General features: G+C 38.6%; 1 protein-coding gene across 1 annotated transcript; it reads right to left on the bottom strand.

The window, feature by feature from the left end:
* Positions 1-124: 124 nt before the first annotated feature.
* LOC139743633 (prostaglandin reductase 1-like) lies at positions 125-22,814 on the bottom strand. The gene is made up of 9 exons (XM_071654104.1): positions 22,558-22,814; positions 21,847-21,892; positions 20,593-20,649; positions 16,855-17,019; positions 15,670-15,787; positions 14,509-14,664; positions 13,769-13,874; positions 2,057-2,175; positions 125-1,311 (listed from the first exon to the last, which is right to left on the bottom strand). Exons 1-9 carry the CDS (start codon positions 22,664-22,666, stop codon positions 1,201-1,203), a joined length of 987 nt encoding a protein of 328 aa, XP_071510205.1. The 5' UTR covers positions 22,667-22,814; the 3' UTR covers positions 125-1,200.
* Positions 22,815-23,737: the final 923 nt, after the last annotated feature.

Consider the following 23,737-nt stretch of genomic DNA (forward strand, 5'->3'; position numbering starts at 1 on the left):
GTCGTGCAATATCTTTTCAGAAACGTTTATTTATACACATTTATATGCGCGAATGACGAGAGCGAGAGCTCAGAATCTGCGCAAATTTTCGTTTCTCATGAACGTACGTACAGTGATAGCTGCTTCTGACGATAATCCATCATTAATGAGCCGAAACTGTTGGAAATGATCATGGAATCACTAAAGTGTTACTTGTTCACCACCTTGGGACTGGCCATTACAATGTACCTCCAAGATTTCTTAATGCGGATGAGCCGCTGGGTGCATTGCGGGCATTAGGCTTCTCATTGCATTGTTTTGTATATCCTTTGTCCGATTTAGACCAGGCAAAATGTTTCAAAACAATGTTTGTAGTTCAGCTGTTTCCTCACCCCAAACGTTTTACATTTTACACAGGGAGATGCACCCAACATCTGCCCAATTACATCGCTCTCCTGTTACATATTGATGAACTTCAGTATGCGGTAGACACAGATTTTAAGGTTTTCATTCACAATAAAATTTATACATTCACACATTTCGCATTTATTTTCTCATGCATGAATATGTCACAAAATGAACACAAACCTAAACTTGGAACATTTCTTGCATTTATGACCATAGCTCAACTTTAATGTATACAGATCTTGTGTTTATACTGAGACAAACTGAGACAAATTTATACCTTGCATAGTTTTTGTGTTGTATAATTACGTTTTCCTTCTGTGCTATTTGTGAGAAATATGAAAATGAATTGAAATTTAAATTTAAATCGAAATCAAAATTAGAATTATTGACTGATTATGATTAAGACACATTTATACAGCTGTACAAAACACAATTACAATGAGAGATTACCATTCTTAAAAGAAGCAAATACGACCTAACAGGCAGTCTTAAGATATGACGTATTTGAATATTTTATGTAGCGGGGAAACGAAACATATTAAAGTATACGACCAATCACAACTGAATCTTACTCAATTTGATGGGCAGTGATGGGAGAAACCTACTGAAAGGGGATCGATTTTAGTATGGCATTTACATTTTTAGCATTGGGTATACAAAAGTGTATCACAGTAAAGAATAAGATATCTGCAGTGCAGACTGAACGTTGTCCCTATTCCTGAAGAAAGAATAATGAAAGTATACATTCGTATTGACAAAATTATCTTGGGTGGAGTTTTTTGCCAACAAATCATGACGCAGCAGCTGGACATTCTAGACCTTGATGATCGCTTTTCCCGTGTTTGCCCCGGTGAAGAGCTCGGTGAAAGCTGTAAACATGTTTTCGAATCCTTCGGTGACGTGCTCTCTTACTTTGATCTTGCCCTGGTTATGCAACACAATAAACAGGAGAAACACATTTAAGGACAACCAGAAACGCGATAAACAAAGCTATAGCTACCTTCCTCACTTCTGTATATCGAAAAAAAAACATCTCTCTCTAGAGGGCTTTTTACACTTGTGTTTCTTAACCCCGGACTTTCTCTGACCCAGGACTATCGTTAGTCCCGTACCAATTTTTTCAGCTTTTTACACTCGCCAATTAGTCCCGTACTATCTCTTGTCCGGGGCTAAGGAGAAAACTGACCTTTTTACACTCGTATTTCTTAGCCCAGGACTTTCCAAACCACATGAATATTCATAATTACGCTGTGTACTGTACACGTACACGCACGCACCGGCAGCACTTGATGACCTCGTTTCTGATTGGTCAGTGAGGGTCGGAAATTGATCACCTGAAAATGAAATTGTATATATGCTCCAGGACCTGCACAAGCTCATTGGGGACTGTCACATGACTATCGCGTGAATTTAGATGCACGAGTAGGAATGTAATGCTCGCATTTGGAAAGTGAACGCCCATGCGTGAATTTCGTTTAAAGATAACGAAAAAGAGCTCCCATAAATGAAATTGATCGCTCTGATTCTGAATTTAAATGCCCAGATAACTATATTCGCTTACGTGCGTTGTGTGAATTTGAATGCACAGTCATCAGTGTTTATGAATCTTGAATGACAAAAGAATGAAACTGACCGGGAAAATCTATACTATGTCCACACAATTACTTACTTCGGTAACCCACTTGGTCAGATCTGCAAGACCCGCGGGGTAACGCCCAGCGTAAGTCGGTATCAGGAATCCCTGCATCTTCAGCTCAAGGAATACCATCCTCCCGAAGACGGCAGTCGCTAGATAAGCAAACACATCAAAACGCATGAAATCATCTATTTTCGAACATAAGTTAAAGGGTATAAGGTACACTGTACTATAGAAATGAGAGAGAGAGAGAGAGAGAGAGAGAGAGTGTGTGTGTGTGTGTGTGTAAGTGTGTGTGTGTGTGTGTGTGTGTTAGGATTACCTGAGACTCAATTAGAGAATGGGTGAGAGAGAAAGAGAGCGTGAGATGGAGACAGGACGAGAAAGGAATAAAAAGATGACAGAAAAGTGCGTGTCTTCACGAGAAGCACTCGAAGGACAATATCCGTAAAACGGAGAATGCGCCGTAAAAGTCTCGATACCTCATTTTTATTTCATTTTTCCTCAAAAAACAATTATACGTCCGCTGGCTACGCGTCCTGCTGTTTTTGCTTTATTATTTTTTTTCTTTAAATCTATAAAGCAGGACCTATGTAAAACCTGCTTGCAGAAAGGCATTATAACATAACGAGTGAAAGACGAAAGGAGGGACCTTCATCCTCTCCAAGATGTCCGCCATCTCTTCTAAATCTATCTTTACAATGAATGTTTTATTCAGTGCAATTAAGCCTTATTTTAGCACACTTAAAAAAAAGCTGAAAACTGCTTATCCAATAGTAGTCAAGGCGCTAATTCCTGTAGGAGGCTTAATTAAGGAGTTCGTTCAACCCACCCCGCAGAAAAGGTTTGACCAGACAGGGTGGTAGATGGGACCTCCATGAACATCCCCAGGTAGTATGTGGTTCCAAATTGTGGTGTCAGTAGAATTTTACTGGCCATTTTTCATCATTCATTTTTTGTTGGAACAAACGCAAAGGGGTCTGCGCACGCCAAGACTATTACACTCACCACTAGCACTGCTACGTGCGCCAGTGCAGTGGTGCGTGTAGTAGTCTTAGCACAAGCATACTTTTTCTTCGACAAACAAGGGTTTTGCCTGCAAACTAACTTTTCACACCAAGCTGGGGGTCGGTATAGTGTAGTTTCTATACGTTTTTATTTCATCTTTATTTCTCCCAGTTGAAGTAAGCAGAGTGAGAGCGCATACCCAGTGATTGCGACGCCCGAATCGCAATCACTGGGTATGTGCCCTCACCCGGCTTAGCGCAATACAGCGGGCTTCTGCCCAATACACAAGTTGCAACTCAGAGAAATAAAGACGAAATAAAAACGACTAGAAATAAAGACTAGGGTCGGTAACGCTTGTCGCTACTGGGGCACTGAAAATACCAAACTTATCACAGTTTTTGCATTTATTTCATGAAGAATTCATCAAACCTGCATAAAATTTTATATGTACACGTTGCTAGAGATATCGACAATACAGTAGGATTCAATGTAAGTTATAATATTGTACATGGTTACCATGGTAACCGGATGCCTACAGGTGATTGGTAATCCCCAAAATGCCTCCTACTGCTGCAAACTGATATTTTTTTTTAATTTTATAGATGCAATTAAAAAAAAATTATTGACTATTGTTAAAAAAAAAATCTTCTGCTGCCAAGGCAATTAGTATTATCCAATCATGATTCAGCTGTCAATAACTCAAAAACTAAAGCCCATAATTTCAAAAAGCTGAATGAGCATGTCCTTCCTTTTGCATATTTTGTGTACAACTTATGTGAAGAATATACTGAAGCATTCTCAAGTTACAGCAATATTTGTAAACAAAGGCATGATAAACGGCCATTGAAAGAAAGATATCATTTTCGAATAGTAAAATGCATGAAAAAGTTGCATCCGTCGTACTTTCAACACAAATTTGACTTCAAAGTACATAGGCAAATGTAGTTTTTAGTAATGTATGGGCACAAATTTCCCTTAAAAATATAGGTGAATACAGAGAGCAAAGCCAATTATATTCTAATGTTAGCTCTTTTGAGCATTAACAGAGCGATGGTTATGCAAAACAATCCTGGAAGAGAGCAGAGGAAAGCATTGTTCATGTTCGTAAAGGAAGTTTATTCAAGAATGCAGATAAATTTCTTTGTATGAAAGAAGGAATACACACGTGCACTGGATTATCCACCAAAGAATTAAACGTACTTTTGTGTTCGTTAGCTTTTTTGAATATATGTATATATATATATATATATATATATATATATATATATATATATAGAATAAAATGAAAAAAAAATCATGATATGTAAATTTGTATAAAAACGTGCAGTAATGAATGAATGCTATGGAGACAATGAGGGAAAACTCTTGGGCGTCTTTTCCCTTTTATCCAGGCTAATTTAACAGTGTTGAGGTAGGTCTACAATGGGTGATGTGCACGAAAGCAAAAGAAACAAATCTGTCTAAATTCCAGATATATATAATGTACATTATATATATGTATATATATTTTTTTTTTTTTTGGGGGGGGGGAGGTTACCAATCACCTATAGGCATCCCGTTACCATGGTTACCATGCACAATGTTATAACTTACAATGAATCCCACTGTTTTGCTGACATCTCTAGCAACGTGTGCATGTATAGTTTTATGCAGTTTTGATGAATTTTTCATGAAATAAGAATTGTGATAAGTTTGTCATTTTCAGTGCCCCAATAGCGACAAGCATTACTGACCCTAGTCTTAATTTCTAGCCGCTTTTATTAGGTGATACGCTATCAGCGTATCACCTATTGTGATTGTCAAAATCTCTCTTTATTTTTTTTTATTCTTCTTTCTTTCTGGACAATTTTGTGTCGTCAATATCTCAAGAATGACATAACGAAATAACATGACATTTTCAGTCAACATGTCTCATGACAAAATCTAGCCACAATAAGGTTTTCATGACAGTAACATATCTATGACGTCATCTAGGCGCCATTTTGTGATTTTCGGACCTTGTCACATGATCGATCATAACTTCATAACTAGATGTCATTTCTGTATCATTTTCGGTGGACATGAAGTTCAGGTCACGCTCTATCTTACTTTTTAACGCTAGTTACACAGGTCATCATTACGCGCGCGTAAGCGCGCGTCAAAATTTTAAAAGGCTCAAAACGACTTCCCAATGGGAAATCTCGAAGTTTCAGACAATTTTAAGCGTTTCAAACATTTTCTCGCGTGCGCGTCCGTCCGCGCAATTCCGCGCGCAGAGCCCGTAAGCAACATGAAAATGCAATTTTTTTGACTGATTTGGATTCCTGATACTTTGAGTAACAATATCCATTGATTTCCGATCGATTTCGACCTATAACAAAGGAATGCACTGGCGTCAAAGTTGAAATTCCACGTGCGCGTCTTTCTGCAAATATAGTGAAAAAACATGTCTTTGTTTATTTCGCCATGGCTCTTTAAATCGTCCGTTGACCCTATATTTCTATTGCATATTACAAAAGTATATGAATTGTAAATAACATTCCTGGTATCAATATTGCCAGGAAAACGCGATGACGTCATCATATCGTCATTTTAGATGAAAAAAGTGGAATTGATTTTTTTGAGGTACTGTTTCTGACATTCATTTGCTCGTATCTCTGTTGTTTAAGCTCAATATTATCCCAAATTCAGATATGTTGCAGTTTGAACATTTGCCTTTCAAGTCCATGTGATGGTTTTGAAATATGATGACGTCATCACACTAGAAATTGTGATTAAAGGTAAAGACTCAAAATCAGACAAGTTTACGTGTTATGTCTATGGGAGGTGATTTTTTTTTTAAACCATGCATTGACTTGACAACGTTTAAGCACCTTTACCTCATCTGATTTTGCTCCATTTCCTCTGAAACATAAATATGTTGTAGTTTAGACAATAAGCTTTAGTAATCATGCATTTTATGTTTTCAAATCTCCTCATCAGGTTGACAATTTTGCAATTTAAAACTGAAAATGAGAATGCAATCTGTACGGAACGATTCCCAATTTTTCTTTGCAACTGTATATTGATCGAATCCACGCTGCCACTTGTGAGAAATTGAATAGCGCCATCACAAGTCGACACTGTCACAATAGTATTTACATTTAAGTTTTGCACTCGATCTTCAGGACAGCAATGTGGCATAATCTGTTAGCGCGCTGGTTCTTCATAACGCCATACCGGAAGGCGAGAGGTTCGACCCCCGCAGGACTTTTATCCGTTCTTTCTTCTTTTTTTTTCTCTCTTTTTTTTTCGGCAGTTCAGCTTTACTCCGATGTCATTTATCGTATTATTTTATCAAGTGTACGTAACCCGTGAACACGGCTGCTCTATTTCCCTTGCTTTGTATTGGAGTTTGGAGATTGGGTTTGCTTCAATAATTTTGTCACACTTAATGTTGTAAATTTCCCCTTGTTACAGTGTCCCGCTTGCCACGATTCGTTTTCTCTTTCCTTTTCTCTTCATTTGTTCTTGTTATACTGTAGCAGGATATTTAGGAACGTGTTCGTTTACATAACTAACATGAATGGGAACTGAATTAATTAACTCTAGTCCAGGTGCATGGCGTCTCGCTTATCTCTTTGGAATTCCAGGTTATTGTTTGACCAAATAACGGAGTTAAAGACAGGCAGGGAAGGAAGTGACTTGATATTGCTTCATAATGAGGAATTTCGGGCAACACCTTTCCAAGTGTAGTGATTATGACGGGGTTCTCTGTCGTTTATTTTCGTCATGGCTGTTTCACTAGTTAGCCATAGGTGATATTATGTTGCTGGCATCTGGGAGAATAGAACAGATCAGTACCAAACTGGAATAGCCCTATAAGCAATGTGGTAAGCGTTCAATTTTTTGCATCATCTTTCTTCTTTAAAGTCAATCACTACTGATCGAAATACGCAATATAATATGACACGTTCCACTGGTAGTTTAGGCAAAGGGAGTTAATGCATGATGCAATGATAAATGTGCTACCATTGATTTTAGAGACGTCATTGTGGTGTGGTACTGGTGATGGTAAGGGAACCATAGATTGCTTTTAAAGTAATGAGACAATCATTGGACCTTTGCATCAAGACCGTATTCCCATCTAGAATATAATGCATGTTCGTGCGGCGTTTTTTTTTTTAATCCTGACGTGGACATTTTTTTTTCTTGTTTTTAATTTAAGAATGTTATATCTAAATTTGTTTCTTTCCCCTAACATTTGTTTTTTGTTGAATATAGAGTTAGACGTTCCGTGATCGAGTAGAAGAGCAGCGATTTAGTTACAGTTTCAATGCATCTTGTTTACCATCTTCTCTGACATTAAATTGATGGTTTTTATATTTGACATTGTCTGTCTATTTGCCAGTTTATGCTCATAAACCACTGCTATAACAACTAATACATTTGCTTCACCTGTCACACGCAATGACATGGATTGCAGTTGTGCATGCAGTTTTCCTTTTGCCACCTCTCGTTTTTCTCTCCCCTTTTCCCTCACTTTGGTTTTGTTATACTGCAGATGGGAATGATTACAATAGCATAACCCAACTTAAAGTAGGAATGAGAACTGAATAAATTAACTCTGGGCCAGGTGTATATAGCGTCTCGCTCATCTCTTTGAAATTTCAGGTTGCCATTGTTCGACCAACGGAGTTGAAGACAGGCTTTATGTTGCTATAGAGGTATCTCGCGCCACATGAATGGAATGCATACGCTGTTTAGTATTAGTAATACACTTTTTCATGCCCATCCCTGCCAATAAAAGTGTGTTTGACGGGGTTCTGTGTCATTCTGCCTACGAGAAAGCAAAGTTTTATTTTCGCCATGGCTGTTTCTCTATGCGTAGCCGTGGGTGATGGGTGTTGTTGGCATCTGGGCAGTAAAGAACCGAGTATCATGCTATAATACCCCCCCCCCCCCCCCCGTTAGGTTCTAAGCGTTCAATACGGTGATATATCTTTCTTCTTTATTATATCGATCACTGCTGATGGAATTACAGAATTATGTTATGACACGTTTCACTCAAAGCTTAAAAAACAAAGTTTATGCACGATACAAGTAATGGTGCATGAGTCCTATAGGCCATTGATTTTAGATGAGAAATTATGATATGCCTAAAGTAGTGGTGTCATTGATTAGGAATTAATGACACGATTAAGCACTCCTTCCACTTCTAACTGTCCCCTTTGAATGTGTGTCGATCACGTGAGATCGTCATAAATTATCATTCACGTATAAGCTTACGTTCAAAGTGTACTCTTAGTTGGAGGAGACCTATAGTTACATGGTTAAAGGTGATGTTTTGCCCTTTTCTCTTTAATTGAGGTATCACTTTCGTCCAGGATAAATCACATTCTCATGTAAACAGACTCACTTGCTCTATATCCCCTGTTTTGTATCGGAGGCTTCATTGGTTTTACTGCTGGTAAATCTCACAGGCTTGTATATAGTTGTAAGAGCTCTCTGAACTGATCATTGTGATAGCAAGATTAGAGGGAGTCATATTGGTTATGTAAATAATGGTCAAAGGTCATGTTTTAAAAGGCCACTGTTAAAGCCAGGATGGTTATAAACACTTAATTGTCATGTTTTATTTGTACGTGCCGAGGATCACTTGGACCCCGTTTACAGTGCGAGGCTCGGCCGCGTTCGGTGTAAACGCGCAAAAGGCCAAATGCGGGGCCAAAATTGGCCTCGCATTAGGCCACGCTCTGGAGGTGGTCTCGGCCGCGGCCGAGCCGCGGTCGCGCCCGGCCTTTTTCTCAGTGTAAGCGCAAACTGGGCTAAATGCGCGGCCAATTTTAGTCTGGCTTCCAAACCCTCGCCTGTACTATTTCGCTATTCAGGATATTAACTACTTCAACGTCGAAAACTAGTATAGTTTAAGGTGGTTTTGTCCTGCAAAGGATTTTCTCCTTCGACAAAGGCCTTTGCCCGAACGGCGACTTCGTCGCCACGGAATTCAGTTGGCAAAGGATCTGAAAACCAGACAATACCAAATTGCGTTTGTTTAAAAGGGTAGAGCGCCACTACGACAAAATATTGAAAGGTTCGAATCAAAAGCGCGGCCGAGCCCGGCAGTGTAAACGGACTAAATTGCGGGGCTCGGCCTCGCAATTGAGGTTGTCCTTGATTGCAGCTCGGCCGCGGCTCGGCCCAGCCCCGCACCGTAAACGGGGTCTAAGTTTATGCACTGTAAGTACTCAAAAAGTCCGTAAATCGACTTAGTCGCACACGCACAGAATTTCCACTTAGTTTGTGTGACAGAAAAACAAATGTGATCTGAATAATGTAGGCCCAAAAAAGTTCAACTAAGTATCTCATTAGAACTTCAAGGTTCTGTATTACATTCTTTTCTTTGTCGATCACGGATGACCGACATCTGATGACCCCAAGCGTATCACCTAACTCGTCTTCAGTGTGACGAGTTTCATATCTCGTTCTTCTTTCTTTCTGCCACATTTTGTGTCGTCAATATCTCAACAATGACATTACGGAATAACATGACATTTTCAGTCAACATGTCTCATGACAAAATCTAGCCACAATAAGGTTTTCATGACAGTAACATATCTATGACGTCATCTAGGCGCCATTTTGTGATTTTCGGACCTTGTCACATGATCGATCATAACTTCATAACTGGATATCATTTCTGTATCATTTTCGGTGGACATAAAGTTCAGGTCACGCTCTATCTTACTTTTTAACGCTAGTTACCCAGGTCTTCATTACGCGCGCGTTTGCGCGCGTCAAAATTTTAAAAGGCTCAAAACGACTTCCCAATGGGAAATCTCGAAGTTTCAGACAATTTTAAGCGTTTCAAACATTTTCTCGCGTGCGCGTCCGTCCGCGCAATTTCGCGCGCAGAGGGCGTAAGCAACATGAAAATGCATTTTTTTTGACTGATTTGGATTCCTGATACTTTGAGTAACAATATCCTTTGATTTCCGATCGATGTTGACCTATAACAAAGAAATGCGCTGGCGTCAAAGTTGAAATTCCGCGCGCGCGTCTTTCTGCAAATATAGTGAAAAAACATGTCTTTGTTTATTTCGGCATAGCTCTTTAAATCGTCCATTGACCCTATATTTCTATTGCATATTACAAAAGCATATGAATTGGAAATAACGTTTCAAGTACCAATATTGCCAGGAAAACTCATGACGTCATCATATCATCATCTGAAATCAAAAAAGTGGAATTAATTTTTTTGAGGTACTGTTTCTGTCATTCATTTACTCGTATCTCTGTTGTTTAAGCTCAATATTATCCCAAATTCAGATATGTTGTACTTTGAACATTTGCCTTTTAAGTCCATATCATGCTTTTGATATTTGATGACGTCATCATACCTTAAATTGTGATTAAAGGTAAAGACGCAAAATCGGACAATTTTACGTGTATTGTCTATGGGAGGTGAGTTTTTTTTAAACCATGCATTGACTTAACAACGTTTAAGCACCTTTATCTCAGCTGATTTTGTTTCATTTCCTCTGAAACTTAAGTATGTTGTAGCTGTGACAATAAGCTGCAGTAATCATGCATTCTATTCTTTGAAATCTCCTCATGAGGTTGACAATTTTGCAATTTAAAACTGAAAATGAGAATGGAATGTGGACGAAACGATTCCTGATTCATCTTTCACGTACATAAATCTACGTTCCTCTAATTTTCTCGTCGAGACGTATGGCCGAGTGGTTAGAGGCGTCGTCTCAGAAACGTGAGGTTGCACACGTACGGGTTCGAACCTCACAAGAGCACGAAAGAAAATAATTATTTTTTTAATTTGTTTTTTCTTCAATGGAGTACTACACCTTCGTCCATGTAGAAATCACGTTCGCATGTAAACACAACTATACGCACACACTCACATAGTATCCCTTTGTTTTGCGTTGGAGACTGCATTACTTCGACTGCTGCAAAATTTTGCAGGCTGGGCTTTTCAAACTGATTTAAAATATTGTAATAAAATGAAATTTGTTCATATCAATTCAGTAACACAATGTAGTCGTGGTTACTTTGTGCTGATTTATACATGGAACAAGCTATACATTGTAAAAAAGGTATTTGAATTGTTCCTTTAAGTCAGTCTTCTGTATTGATGATTATTTGTCAATTAGTGGTTTTTGTGGAGTTTCAGATAGTGATAAAAAGTATAGATGATAAGTACAGCGATAATTCCTACAGTTAGTTCAAAGTTGTGTTACAGAGGTTTGATACATACATTTAGCATTGTGTGTGTGTGTACGTGTGTATACAGGTTGGCCATATGACACATTCTAGACAATTAATCTTAATTAATTAGCAAACGTGATCAGCTATGGAACTGAATATGGTACTAATGTATGATGTTAATGATTCTCATTAAACTGTGACGAGTTTAAAGGGATAGCTTAACTGTGTGTAAAAATAAAGCAATTATAAGGAAATTTTAGGGGAATTTGATAACCATGCCTATAATAATTTCATACAGGTACTAATAGCTGCCTCATGTTCATCGATCGTCATGTCAATAGCAAACTGACAACGTACGATAAATATGTTATACATTGAACAACTTTCAAGTCCATATCGTTATTTTCTAATTTGATGACGTCATCATGCTAGAAGGTATGGTTAAAGGCGAGATATCGAAATCAGCGAAGATTGTACGTTATGTCTATGAAAGGGGATTTTTGTTTTTATCCATGCATTGACTCGATAACGCTCGAGCACCTTTACCTCACTTGATTTTGATTTCCTCTGAAACTTAAGTATGTTGTAGCTGAGACAATAAGCTGCAGTAATCATACATTTTATTTATTTTTTTTTAATCTTCTCACCAGGTTGAGTATTTTGCAGCATACACTGAAAATGAGAATGGAAGATGGACGAAACGATTCCTGAGTCATCTTTCACATATAAGTTTACGTTCCTCATATTTTCTCGTCGAGACGTATGACTGAGAGGTTAAAGGCGACGTCTCAGAGACGTAAGGTTGCACACGTGCGTGATTAAAGGCAAGGTATCAAAAACCAGCCGATTATAGGTTTTATGTCTGCGGGACGTATTTTTCCCAAGTTGCCAGAAATGGCATAGCGACCTCAGTCGTTACAAGGCCGCTTTTCCGTCTAGCAATGCAATAGATGTTCACACGGCCACGTTTAATAGTTGAGTGGGCATTGACTTTCCCCCTGTTATATCTATACATTGTTGTGTGTATTTTTTTTTTGTCTTACCATTTCCGTGGATGACCCGTGGCCGAGTGGTTACAGAAACGGTTTGGCATGCACGCTCAATATATTTTCAAGGTGCCTATATCACATTCTTTTCTTTGTCGATCGCAGATGACCGTCATCTGATGACCACAAGCGTATCACCTAACTCGTCCTCAATGTGACGAGTTTTCATGTCTCGTTTCGTCTTTATTTCTCTGAGTTGCAGCTTGTGTATTGTGCAGAAGCCCGCTGTATTGCGCTAAGCCAAGTGAGGGTGCATACCCAGTGATTGCGACAAAACGGTTGTGGCGTCGCAATCACTGGGTATGCGCTCTCACTCTGCTTACTTCAACTCGGAGAAATAAACATGAAATAAAAAACGTCTAGAAACTACACTACACCGACGCCAGCTTGGCGTGAAATGTTAGTTTGCAGGCAAAAACCCTCGTTTGTGACCTAAAAAGTCTGTAAAAAGACTACTACACGCACCACTAGCATTGGCGCCTGTAGCAGAGCTAGTGGTACGTGTAGTAGTCGTAGCGGGCGCAGACTCTTTCTTGAAGAATAAGGTCTTGTCGCAACTTCAGTGGAATGTAAGATTTTATTGATACCACAATTTGGAGTCACATACTACCTAGGGGTGTTCCAGAGGGTCCAACCGACCACCCCATCATGCAGTCAAACCTATTCTGCGGTGTGGGTTGAACGAAGTCATTTTTTTCTGGGTCCCTGCGCCTTGACTATAGAGTCAAAAGGGGCCTAAGCTTTCGATCCTAGCAGAATCTTCGTCAGAGGCAAAATGACAAATAGGCAGGGAAAGCAATCACATAAGGACAACACACAACATGGGAGGGCTATAGGGACACAGAACAAAGAAAACACGGGTTGGAAATCAAGGGCAAGGAGCCAAATAAGTACGGGAGGGGGATACAAAAGCAGAAGGTTTGACTCCATTTTGAGTCTAATTTTGACAAATTCAGCCGATAGAGCTGTAGGCCCTCAATAATACGATTCAATTCAATGATACAGTTTTATATTATTTCATGACATTGCCTCTTCTAGTCTTTCAAACGACAGAAGAGAGAGAATGAGGGGTTACTTGGAAAGCAGACGATCTTTAAAATGTTTGGGAAAATAAAGTTCTTCCTGTTGTCTTTTCTTCTTTCTCTCTCTTGTCACATTCATAGGCCTAGTTATATTATTATATTACTCTTTTTTCTACTCCTACTTACCACAACCATATTTCAATTCAATGTAGAATCTATTGTGGATACAAATATGTTCCTTGAATGTGATTCTAAGGAAGGGACTTGAGAGTTCTTCTTTTACCATAATTAATTGAGTGGAGCCCAGCAGCTAGGGTAATTCTCCTCTCTGTATTAATTTATAGTTGTATTAGGTCAAGTTGTTGTTGGCTATGATGTGTCTTTGTTTTAAATCTGTCAATGTTAGTGTTAACTCATACGCTGCACGCTGATATCACTTGTGTTTTAACGCATATTGAATTGTCCTGAAAGTGTATAGTCGGACTCACTCTTCACGGGGTTGTCGGTGTTGTATGTCGAAATAGAGCCGCAGCATGATATACGGCCATACTGTCGCAAGTTCATGGTGGCAGTAGTGGCAAATTCACCTCCAACCTGACGTAGTGAATGAAAAAAAAGCTAAAATGTAATCGGGTCATATTTGGTAACAAAAAGGATTTGGATTCTCCAATCAATTAATTTCCTTTTTTTTAATAACCCTATACGTTGACTTACACCTGTCTGCAAGAAAGGTTTGTAACGTAAGGCACAGAAAATTGCCAGGGGAAAGAAGATACTGTACAATGTACTTAAGATATACAACATGAGGCTAATTTTCGTCCTTAAAAAAGTGAAATAAAACAACCACAAACAGTTGATGACAAAAATAACCTGTAATATCTAAACACAGATACTTTCGCTGGAAGTGCGATGTACCATGAAGCATCCATAATCTTCTTCTCAAAGATACTTTTAATACGAAGAATATTTTTGATGTACTTTCAATATTGACTTGAATCTGATTTGAAATCAACTCATTTAGTGTCACAATTGCATCGTGGACGAAAAATATATTACTTAATGGAAAACTGCAAATTATTTCTACTATGGTTCGATAGCTAGGTTAAAAAGAAAGAAAAAAGAGGTCTCCTTGTTTATTTTATAATTTTGCAGAAGGTTTCCAGTCACCTGCTTGCAGTTGTTGATAACGTGCCATGAGTCTCGTTCGGAAAGCTTTGCAGATACTTACGTTGTCGAAGTAGATGTCGATGCCGTCGGGAGCCAGTTCCTTGAGCTTTGCGTCGAGATCCATGGTCTTCTTGTAATTGAACGCCTCGTCGAAGCCGATCTCCTTGAGGTACTTCACTTTTTCATCGGAACCAGCGGAGCCAATGACACGGCATCCCTTTGAAGAGTGTACAAGAGGTGGAGGGAGAGAGGGGGAGGGAGGGGAGTTAAATATGATTTTTATAATTGGCTTGTTGCAGTATAGAGCGTGTGTCATGAAGGAATTACAATGATTTAGCAGTGCTTTGGCAATTTCTCAATCTCTATTAAGTCACTGAACATAATTATTTACGCTGTGAAGAAATGGATTTGAAGCATGTGGGAGAGGTCCAACATGGACTATGAGTACATTTCCAGGAAAAGAAAAGTGGACACAACGGGGATCTCAGATTTGATGCTAGAGATGATGAAAATATTTTTGCTAGACATAAGCTCTGATGGCCATCAGCCGTGATATTAGCTGTGATATTTCTACTATAACAATTACTACTACTGCTGCTGCTGCTACTATACTACTGCTATATGATACACTGTACTACTACTACTACTTCTTCTACTTTACTACTGCTGCTACTGCTACTATTGACTATACTACTGCTACTAGACTAGTACTACTACTACTACTACTACTATACTACTACTACTACTACTACTACTACTACTACTATTACTGCTACTACTACTACTACTATTACTAATACTTCTCACTACTGTTACTACTAGGCCTACACTACTATACTGTTACTATTACTAGCTCTCTACTACTTACTACATACTACTACAAGATACTCGTAGTAGTAGTTAGTCGTTGAAGAGTGTCTGATCTGATTTTAGTCAGGTTAGTAATATGAATTGTCGGTCGATTTGAAGTCACGCTAAAAATGTTTGGCTGTTTGTGCGGCTCTCTTTCATTTCGTCTCTGTGGTCACACTTATTTTCTTTAATCATGGCCAGATAATGAGTCCCTAGTGACAGCATTTTTTTTTGTTCAAGCATCTAGACGCTTGGTGAATCAGCGACAATGTAGCCCGGTTTTGGTGCTCTGTCGCTGATTCTTTAAACATTAAACGATGATACATTGGTTTTGCTGCTGATTCTTAATATAAACGTTGAATCAAGGTACCTTAATCTTGGCGATCTGACCCACGACGCTGCCAACTGCTCCAGCGGCTCCACTAACAAGAACTATCTCCCCCTCCTTTGGCGTACAGATGTCAAGGAATCCGACGTAAGCCGACATTCTGCGACGGGAAAGGAATAATTATCGATGGCATATAATCAACGATATATCATGAAGTTCTAAGCATGTATCACACAACCTGAGCACAGCAAATACGCATGTAAGAAGACAATATAAAAAGGGAGAAATGAACCCACTTAAACGCAGAATTTTCAGAAAATTCGGTTCGCAGATTGGTGGTGAAGGTCCCGGGACCTCACCTGTTGGAGCAGTGTAGGATGGGCTTTTATAAAACATTCTCACGCCCCCGCCTTTATCAAGGCAGGTCATCCTCATAATTATAAAAAACAAAACAAAACAAAACAAAGCACTACATTCTGAGGTCATTCCAAAGCTCACAATTTGTTTAGAGTTTAGCACTCTCTTTAATTTGGGGAGAGACATTGTCTACGAATTTAACAAAACGAAACAAAACAAACAAAAGTTTATATCAAACGAAAAACATATTAAATTTTCTGGTCGAATGCGATGCATCTCATTTATACACTCAATTCATTCTCTCATTTTAATACTTTAACGCCAAAGGCGATTTTTGCACTCTCGCAGACAATGCTTCTTAATAGTAGTTCTTCCTAGTAAGAACAAGTACTACACAAAAATGATACTGACTGATGTGGAAATGAACATTCATTCATGGCTGATTTTCAAAATAAATGACAATTTTCTGAGTGTAAACTTTTGTTTAGATACAACCTGCAAATGAAAAAAAAGAGACAATTTACCATTCGTTTTTTAATCCTGAGCTTTGGAATTACATTAAAGATGAACTCTTTCAAAAATTTAATACATGTGTACTAGAAAATGGACAATAAGTTGACCATTTTAACCTATTTTGAGTCCTCACGTAAAATCGAAACCTGCGAATTTTCGTTCATTTTGTGATACATCGTAACAATGATTCCGGCACAAAAATTCTAGACTAGTTTCTTTGCCCACGCGATTATTCAGTGCAAGTGATTATACGTTTTTCAAGGTCCATTCTCAGCGCAGATATGTTGCTTTGTGATCTAATTTGTATTACCATTCTATTTAAACAGCGTGTAAAATAAAATAGATACAAATTCTTACCCAGGCAGCCCAATAGTTCCCAATGCGTACGAACGAGGCATGTTCGGCGGTAAAGTCGGCATTTCATTGAGTCGCTTGCCGTCATCAACGGTGTGGGTGGACCAACCGAGGAAACCTTTGACCCAAGTACCTAGCGGGAACTTGTCATTGCGACTTTCGGTTACCCTGTACAGGCGAAATGAGAAGTCATTTATTATAATTATATGAGGTCTCTTTCCTTGCCTTCTTATCAAAACCTTTTCGGAAAAAAGAAGATGAGATCAGAAATCCCACTTCCTTGGATCCGAGAAGATGAAAATGACGAAATCTCACACAGTATCTCAGTGACGACATCTTCACGACTTCACAGACCGAAGAAGCCTTTATGACGACATCTCATACCTTGTTCATTGTGCTGCCTGCTTAAAGGAGACCTCCGGACGATTTTACATTTGAACAATTATAAATTAGTTATACTGAGGACACAGTTTCAGAATTTATGATAACTGGGATGAAGAATAAGAAAATTTTCAAAATTTAGAACAAAATACAATGAACAAAGATGATGACATGGCAGAGTCACCATAGATATGCATGAGCTGGGGCTCAAGGAAGCAGAACAAAAGAAGAAGGCATGCATAGATTATACACAGGTGAACTCGCAAGCAAGCAGTATTGTGGAGCCTCCTATGTAATCATCCTTGTTCAGTGTACTTTGTTTAAGGTTTTTCAAAGTATTGTTTCTCTGATCAACAACCACAATACATTCAACAAATAATCTATACATGGTGTTGTCGATTTATGTACTACATGATGTGAAATTATGAAAATCGTCTGGAATGTCCCTTAAATAATTGCTCTCTCAGACCCCAGACTGCAAGAAAACGAGACCAAGGATCTCGTCTTCTCGGATCTAGAACGATCGAGGAGACGGGTAATTATTACGTCATGTTGGTCGGCCCAACCACTTTATATAAGCCTTAGTAAGCGCTTAACCTGTCAACACCATTCACTGACACCATTTACCGTATTCAAAGCTCCTATACATGTAGATCAAAAATTCTCTAAATGCAGTATCACTGTACGAAAAATGTTCAGTATTTTGCAAGGTATGATCACAAAGTGCAATTCAGGTTTGAATAAACAAGTAAATCGTGATTTATGAAAGCAGATTCCTCGGCAAAATCCAATCAATCAGGAGACACCTATCTCTGCCACATCCGATACTATTTCTTTCCGTTCAACCGAAACAAAGTAAAAAGTTAAAAAGTTAAAATGATCCCATTTGTCAATATCTATTATCATAACCTCTGAAAAGAGTTAAACTGAAAATAAAATTAAAATTGTAGAATCGAAGTCACATGCCCAGAGTTTATTTTCAAACAAAAAGCTTACTGAATAATGATTCTTTGACGATTGTATTCTGCAGAACAGCTGATTTTTTTTTTCTCTTTTTATTCATTACACAGCGTTTTGTAGGGAATCGTGGTATCGAAATGATGTAGAACAGCAGCACACTTAAAAAACTTGAACGTGTATTTTGGACTATATGAGTTTGCAGAATCCTCCTGGCATTTTGTAGTCCAAGCTATATAGCGGTCAAAGTACGGGTTAAAAATGGGAACATGTGTAAACAGCAGATGTTATCTGCTCACGATGAATATGGATTATTATCAGTTGTATGCTCTGCTAATGCTAACAAAAAAAAACAATAACAAAAAGTTATGTGCTTGCACAGGGGACTGCATTACCTCAGTCTTTGGCATTACCAAACTGCCTGCACACAATGGGAGTTGGGCAGAGACTAGGTTTAGCTCGGGTCATTTTGTTCTTCTAAGGGTGTAAGCGGGTAATCATTTTCAATATCTGCCTCATTTTTATGCATTAATGATTTCATGCGAATGATATCAAGTTTTATGGTACGAAGATATCTAGATACAGAGTAATCATCATCTATCACTTTTGAGGGTTTTAAATATGATAGAAGCAACCTGCACGTCTATGCGAAAGAGAAGAGTCAAATTAATTGTCGTAATCCCAGAAATGTGTCGCCTTTATCAAATATGTAAAAATGATATATTTCATCGAAAACAGCTTCACACAAAACATACCTTTCACAACCATGAAGAGTTCTTTATCTTTTGACAAAGCACCTAACGCTTACGTAATATTGATCATATCTATTGGTTGGTACTAAATACTGTTATGGAAACACCATTTACCCTCTTCGTCTTTAAAGGAACTTTCGTCACAGCCTACCTGTTGCAATGACCACCAATAAACACGGAGTTGATTTTCCAGTTACTCAGTCACCGAGAGTGCGTCGACCCTCTAGTGACTTCAACACCCTATGAATAATCACGCAAATATATTATACCTCTTTGCGACCCTCATTACTTAACGTTAGCTCTCATTGTTCTTCCAGCACGTGTATTGCTCTCAGTTAAAAAAAAATGGAAATGTTGCTATGGTGACTAGCAAAAGTTTAGCATTTTAACCTGGCCTTTGACCCTTGACCTTTGACCCTATGACCATAAAATTTCCAAGAGAATCACTGTCGTCAGGGTAAAACATGCATCTATGTATTAAGTTTCATGATGATACCTTGAGTCACTTTCGAGATATGGAGGAAGGAGAGGAACTTAGCACTTTCACTTGACCTTTGACCGTTTGACCTTTGACCTTTTGGCAAGAAACTTCCAAGAGAATCTCTATTCGGCACGTATTATATATATATATATATCCATGAATATATATATATATATACATATACATATATTCAGTTTCAAGAAAATACTGCACGCATTCCATAGATATGATGGAAAAAGTCAAATTTTGAGGAGTTGACCTTGAACTTTGACCCACTGAACTTTGACCATAACTCCAAGTTCCCTACAAAATCGCTGCCAGTCAGAACATGCATGTACTAAGTCCCATGAAGATACCTTGAACCACTTGCGAGATATGGAGAAAAAAAGTGCAATTTCAACATTTTCACTTGACCTTTCACCTCATAACCCTGAACTGTCTTTGGAGAATCTTTCATTAGTAGTGCATGTATACACTTAGTTTTAAAAAAATACCTTCAGGCATTGCATAGATATGGGGAAAATAGTGAAATTTTGAGCGTTTGACCTTGACCTTTTGACCTTTGACTTTAGCATGTGCACCGAAAAGTTGATAGGCACAATTTCGCCTTCTCATACATATCCATGCCACGTTTCATAAGGATACGTCAAACGGTTGTGAAGTTACGCTGTCCACGAAATTGATGACGGACGGACGAACGGAAAACCCGAAAACATAATGCCTCCGGTGACACTTCGAGGGGAGGAAGTCTTGTTTGTTTGTTTGTTTTTCTATATCCTGATCTAAGTTCGTTTTTTTGATTATCGATGTAACTTTGGTAAATTCTGAATACAGTCAATCTCAAAAACGCGCTTTCTCTCGCTGACATTCGATTTGGTATTCACTTTACGCATTTATTTTCAAATAAACATGCTAACATGAATCATTGGAAAAGAATGACACAAATCATAGGGTACTGCTAGATATTTTTTTTCCAGCGTAAATCAATGAATTCGTAAAAACGCATATCATTTCAAAAATCTAATAAAGGTGAGGCTTGGTATGATAAAGGTCGAAAGTGACAAAGTAATAAAAGGGTGAGATGGGCGGGCGCTCAGTTTCAAGTCATTGCTTAATCTCAATGGAGGCGTTGTTCACTTGGAGCGCAAGTATAGATTCCTGAACACATACTTTGCCACTTGTTCACCAATCATCACCATGCCTTCTGCCATTCTTCTGTTGTAAGGTCTGAAAAAAAAAATAAGGAGATTACATTATTATGCAACACACGTCTATCAGTGAACAGTAGTAACGTGAGATCTGATCATTAGCATGAACACTTTCTGTGTCAATACGTCAAAATAATGTGCACAAATTTTACATACAAATTAATGGTCAGGAAACTTAAACAATAGGGAACTTTAGATTTGCAGCGCGGACGCTTGAGACAACGCTTGAGCTGGACGTTCTCCTCTCCCCCTGCGTCCTGCTGAAAAGTAGCTTTCGCAACGTGTAAAAAATAAAATGGCGCCCCCATATTCGGTGCACGAAGTAGCTCCACCGAACTAGTTCGGTGAGTAGCTCTCTACGTCGTAAACTGAGCGGACGTAAAAATAGCCCATAACGCGTAGTGAAAACTCAGGCATGCGAGTTATATACATAGATCGACTTTTATACGCGATTCTGCGCATACTCAGACCAGGGGGTGTTTCATAAAGTTGTTCGTAAAGTTACGAGCGACTTACGAGCGACTGGAGATCAGTTCTTGTGCTGAATTATGGAAATTCTGATAAGTATAGCACATCAGAACTGATCACCAGTCACTCGTAAGTTGTTCGTAACTATACGAACAGCTTTATTAAACAGGGCCCAGGTTTCTTTTTTTCCCCTCTGAACGTCCCTGTCGCGAAAATCTAAAGCTCCCTATTACTAGTACTTACAGTAATCAATGCGGCACGCGGAGGGTTAATAGAATATTTGATGAGTATATTCATTTTCCACTCGGCCACTTGTGTTCACTGTCACATCGATTTCACGAAAATCATTCTTTTCAACATCATGAGTCGTATTCATATGATAAGTGGTATTTTCAGCTGTATGAATAGGTAAGTTGGATCAGTTATCGCAGTGGCAGTAGTAAAGTGGGATTTGAAATGAAAGTCCCATTTACTGCCAATCGTTTTGACGTACGTTGTCACATGAAACGCAAAACGTTTGTGGTCAACCATCATAAGAGTTTTTAAGATATAAGTTGTCGTTTTGGAAGTCATGCAAGAACAAGGATATCATTATTTTAATGCAACTGCAATGACCGCTAAATGATAAAGACTGCTCGGGAATCTTGAATGTCGTGTGCCTGTATCATCTTTTGGGTGTTCATCTATGGAAAAGGAAAAAAAGGTTGAAAAAAATTCAAATAGGTATCTTAACAACTGCTCATAATACCTCATGTATGGATCCACGGTGAGAAACTCCGCTTCCACGAGAACCTCTGTTCGAACACGTGCAGAAAGAATAGATGAAGACTTCACACATTATAGACATATATGTAAGTATATCGACACGATTATATTCTATACTTTTCCCTTTTTTACGCGTACGTCTTTCCAGGATAAACTACTTTGAGATCAAGAATAAACTACTTGAGATGCACAACCTCATACTCAAATCAGTTGCACCGCTGCCAACTATAAAAGTTGTCAAAGTCAGGGAGATTTAAGGAACAATTAGGCAGGAAGATCTGTGTGTGTTACATAATTATAACTCAATGGGCAAAGAGTGATTCCAAATACAAGATTTTTGTATCTCTTATCCAGACATGAAGAAGTTAGTTTTCAGGAAGCATTCTGCAGAGTTGGGGAGATTTGTCAGCCATGCAATTGAAGGAAGTTGCATTGAAATATAAGGAGAAGAAATCCGTACACGTGAGCCTCATTGCACACTTTTCTGATAGTTCATCACAAGCACATAGGCCTATGATTTAAACTAAACCAACGATACATTTCACAGCCAGGAAATGGTTAAACTTTGAATGCATATTGCTTTCTTTGTTACACTTGAAACTATCCTTGTAGCGATTAACCGGCAGGGGCAGGGGCAGCGACTGACTATTACACCCACTAATTTCCAGAGCCCTATAATACTGCCTAAGTTTACCTCCATCTTGAAGGGCTGGTATATCGAATTCCTCGAGTCGCACGTCACTCTCCTTCGGGAAACCATCGAAATATTTTACCAGGACCCATCTTTTCCCTTTTCGAGACATTCTGCGTTGACATCAGGTTGTCTTGACGTGTATACCTAAGTCCCTGATAGTGCTCTTTCCATTTCACACCAGAAACTGCCTATTACCATGATTACTGCGGTGCAAGGAGCACTGCCAACAAACACAGCACCATTGATTCACTGTACAGCTCTGTCAGCCCATTATACAGGATTGTACAAGGTTCCATTGCTCTGTAAACAGAGCGGGTGAGCTCTCAGCGAAAAGTGATTATACATGATATCGTAAAGTGATTAACTGAGACTTTTGACCCGCTAATTCTTTTTGATACAGGAAACCTTCAGAAACCGGTGTCAACATCGAATTCCACAAAAATTCATTTTTCGTGAAAATTGCACATCCCATCAACTTGATACTGACATAGATGTTAAGGGTAGAAATTATTCCCAAATCACTAGTCAAGTGCTCTTTCATTATGCTAGAAAAGTGAATTTTTGTGGAATTCCCGTTATATTTTCTTTATATTGTTGTCCAGACATGACGTCATAACCTCTAGTAGTCTCCTCATCCAGCGGTTCCAACACCAAAATTTTAAAAATTCATAACTTTTGCATCGATTGTCCGATTTTCTTCAAACTTTCACTGTTGTGTTTTACTAGAGTTGCTGCTTTCACTCAATCCATATTTCTCTTTGGGTTTTGGTTTCCTTTAAAAAGCGGGATCCACCAAAAAGTTAAGACCTGGGCCCCGTTGCATAAAAGTTACAGTTATGGTAACTTTGCCATCCAATGGCAACTACCATGCCAACAATACTCAACAGCCAATCAAAATCAAGAATTCCATGGAAGTTACCATTTATGCAACGGGCCTCTGAATCTTCATCCCAACCAAAGCTGTACCATCCCTTTACAATTAGAAAAGACAGTTACACACACACACGCACACACATGCACACACAGTGTCACATACACGCACGACCATTTTATAGAGGTTTAAGAGGTTTAAAGAGACCCTCTCAGAATGCTATGCCATTTTTTTTTTTTGGCGTGTTATCGAAAACACACAGACACACAGACACACACACATAAAAAGCACATAGACACTCATTTTGCA

The sequence above is a fragment of the Diadema antillarum genome, unplaced genomic scaffold, assembly GCF_040938485.1.
Source record: "Diadema antillarum isolate AM-2024a unplaced genomic scaffold, OU_Dant_1.0 scf00000034, whole genome shotgun sequence".
Classification (NCBI taxonomy): domain Eukaryota; kingdom Metazoa; phylum Echinodermata; class Echinoidea; order Diadematoida; family Diadematidae; genus Diadema; species Diadema antillarum.

What these genes read in the sequence shown, in the direction of transcription:
- LOC139743633 (XM_071654104.1), bottom strand. Translation starts at nt 22,666, where the DNA reads ATGTCTCGAAAAGGGAAAAGATGGGTCCTGGTAAAATATTTCGATGGT. An exon ending in ACCGTGGATCCATACATGAG is followed by an intron (nt 20,650 to 21,846) that starts GTATTATGAGCA and finishes TTTTTTTTTCAG; the next exon opens with ACCTTACAACAGAAGAATGG. An exon ending in ATTGGTGAACAAGTGGCAAA is followed by an intron (nt 17,020 to 20,592) that starts GTATGTGTTCAG and finishes TCGCCTGTACAG; the next exon opens with GGTAACCGAAAGTCGCAATG.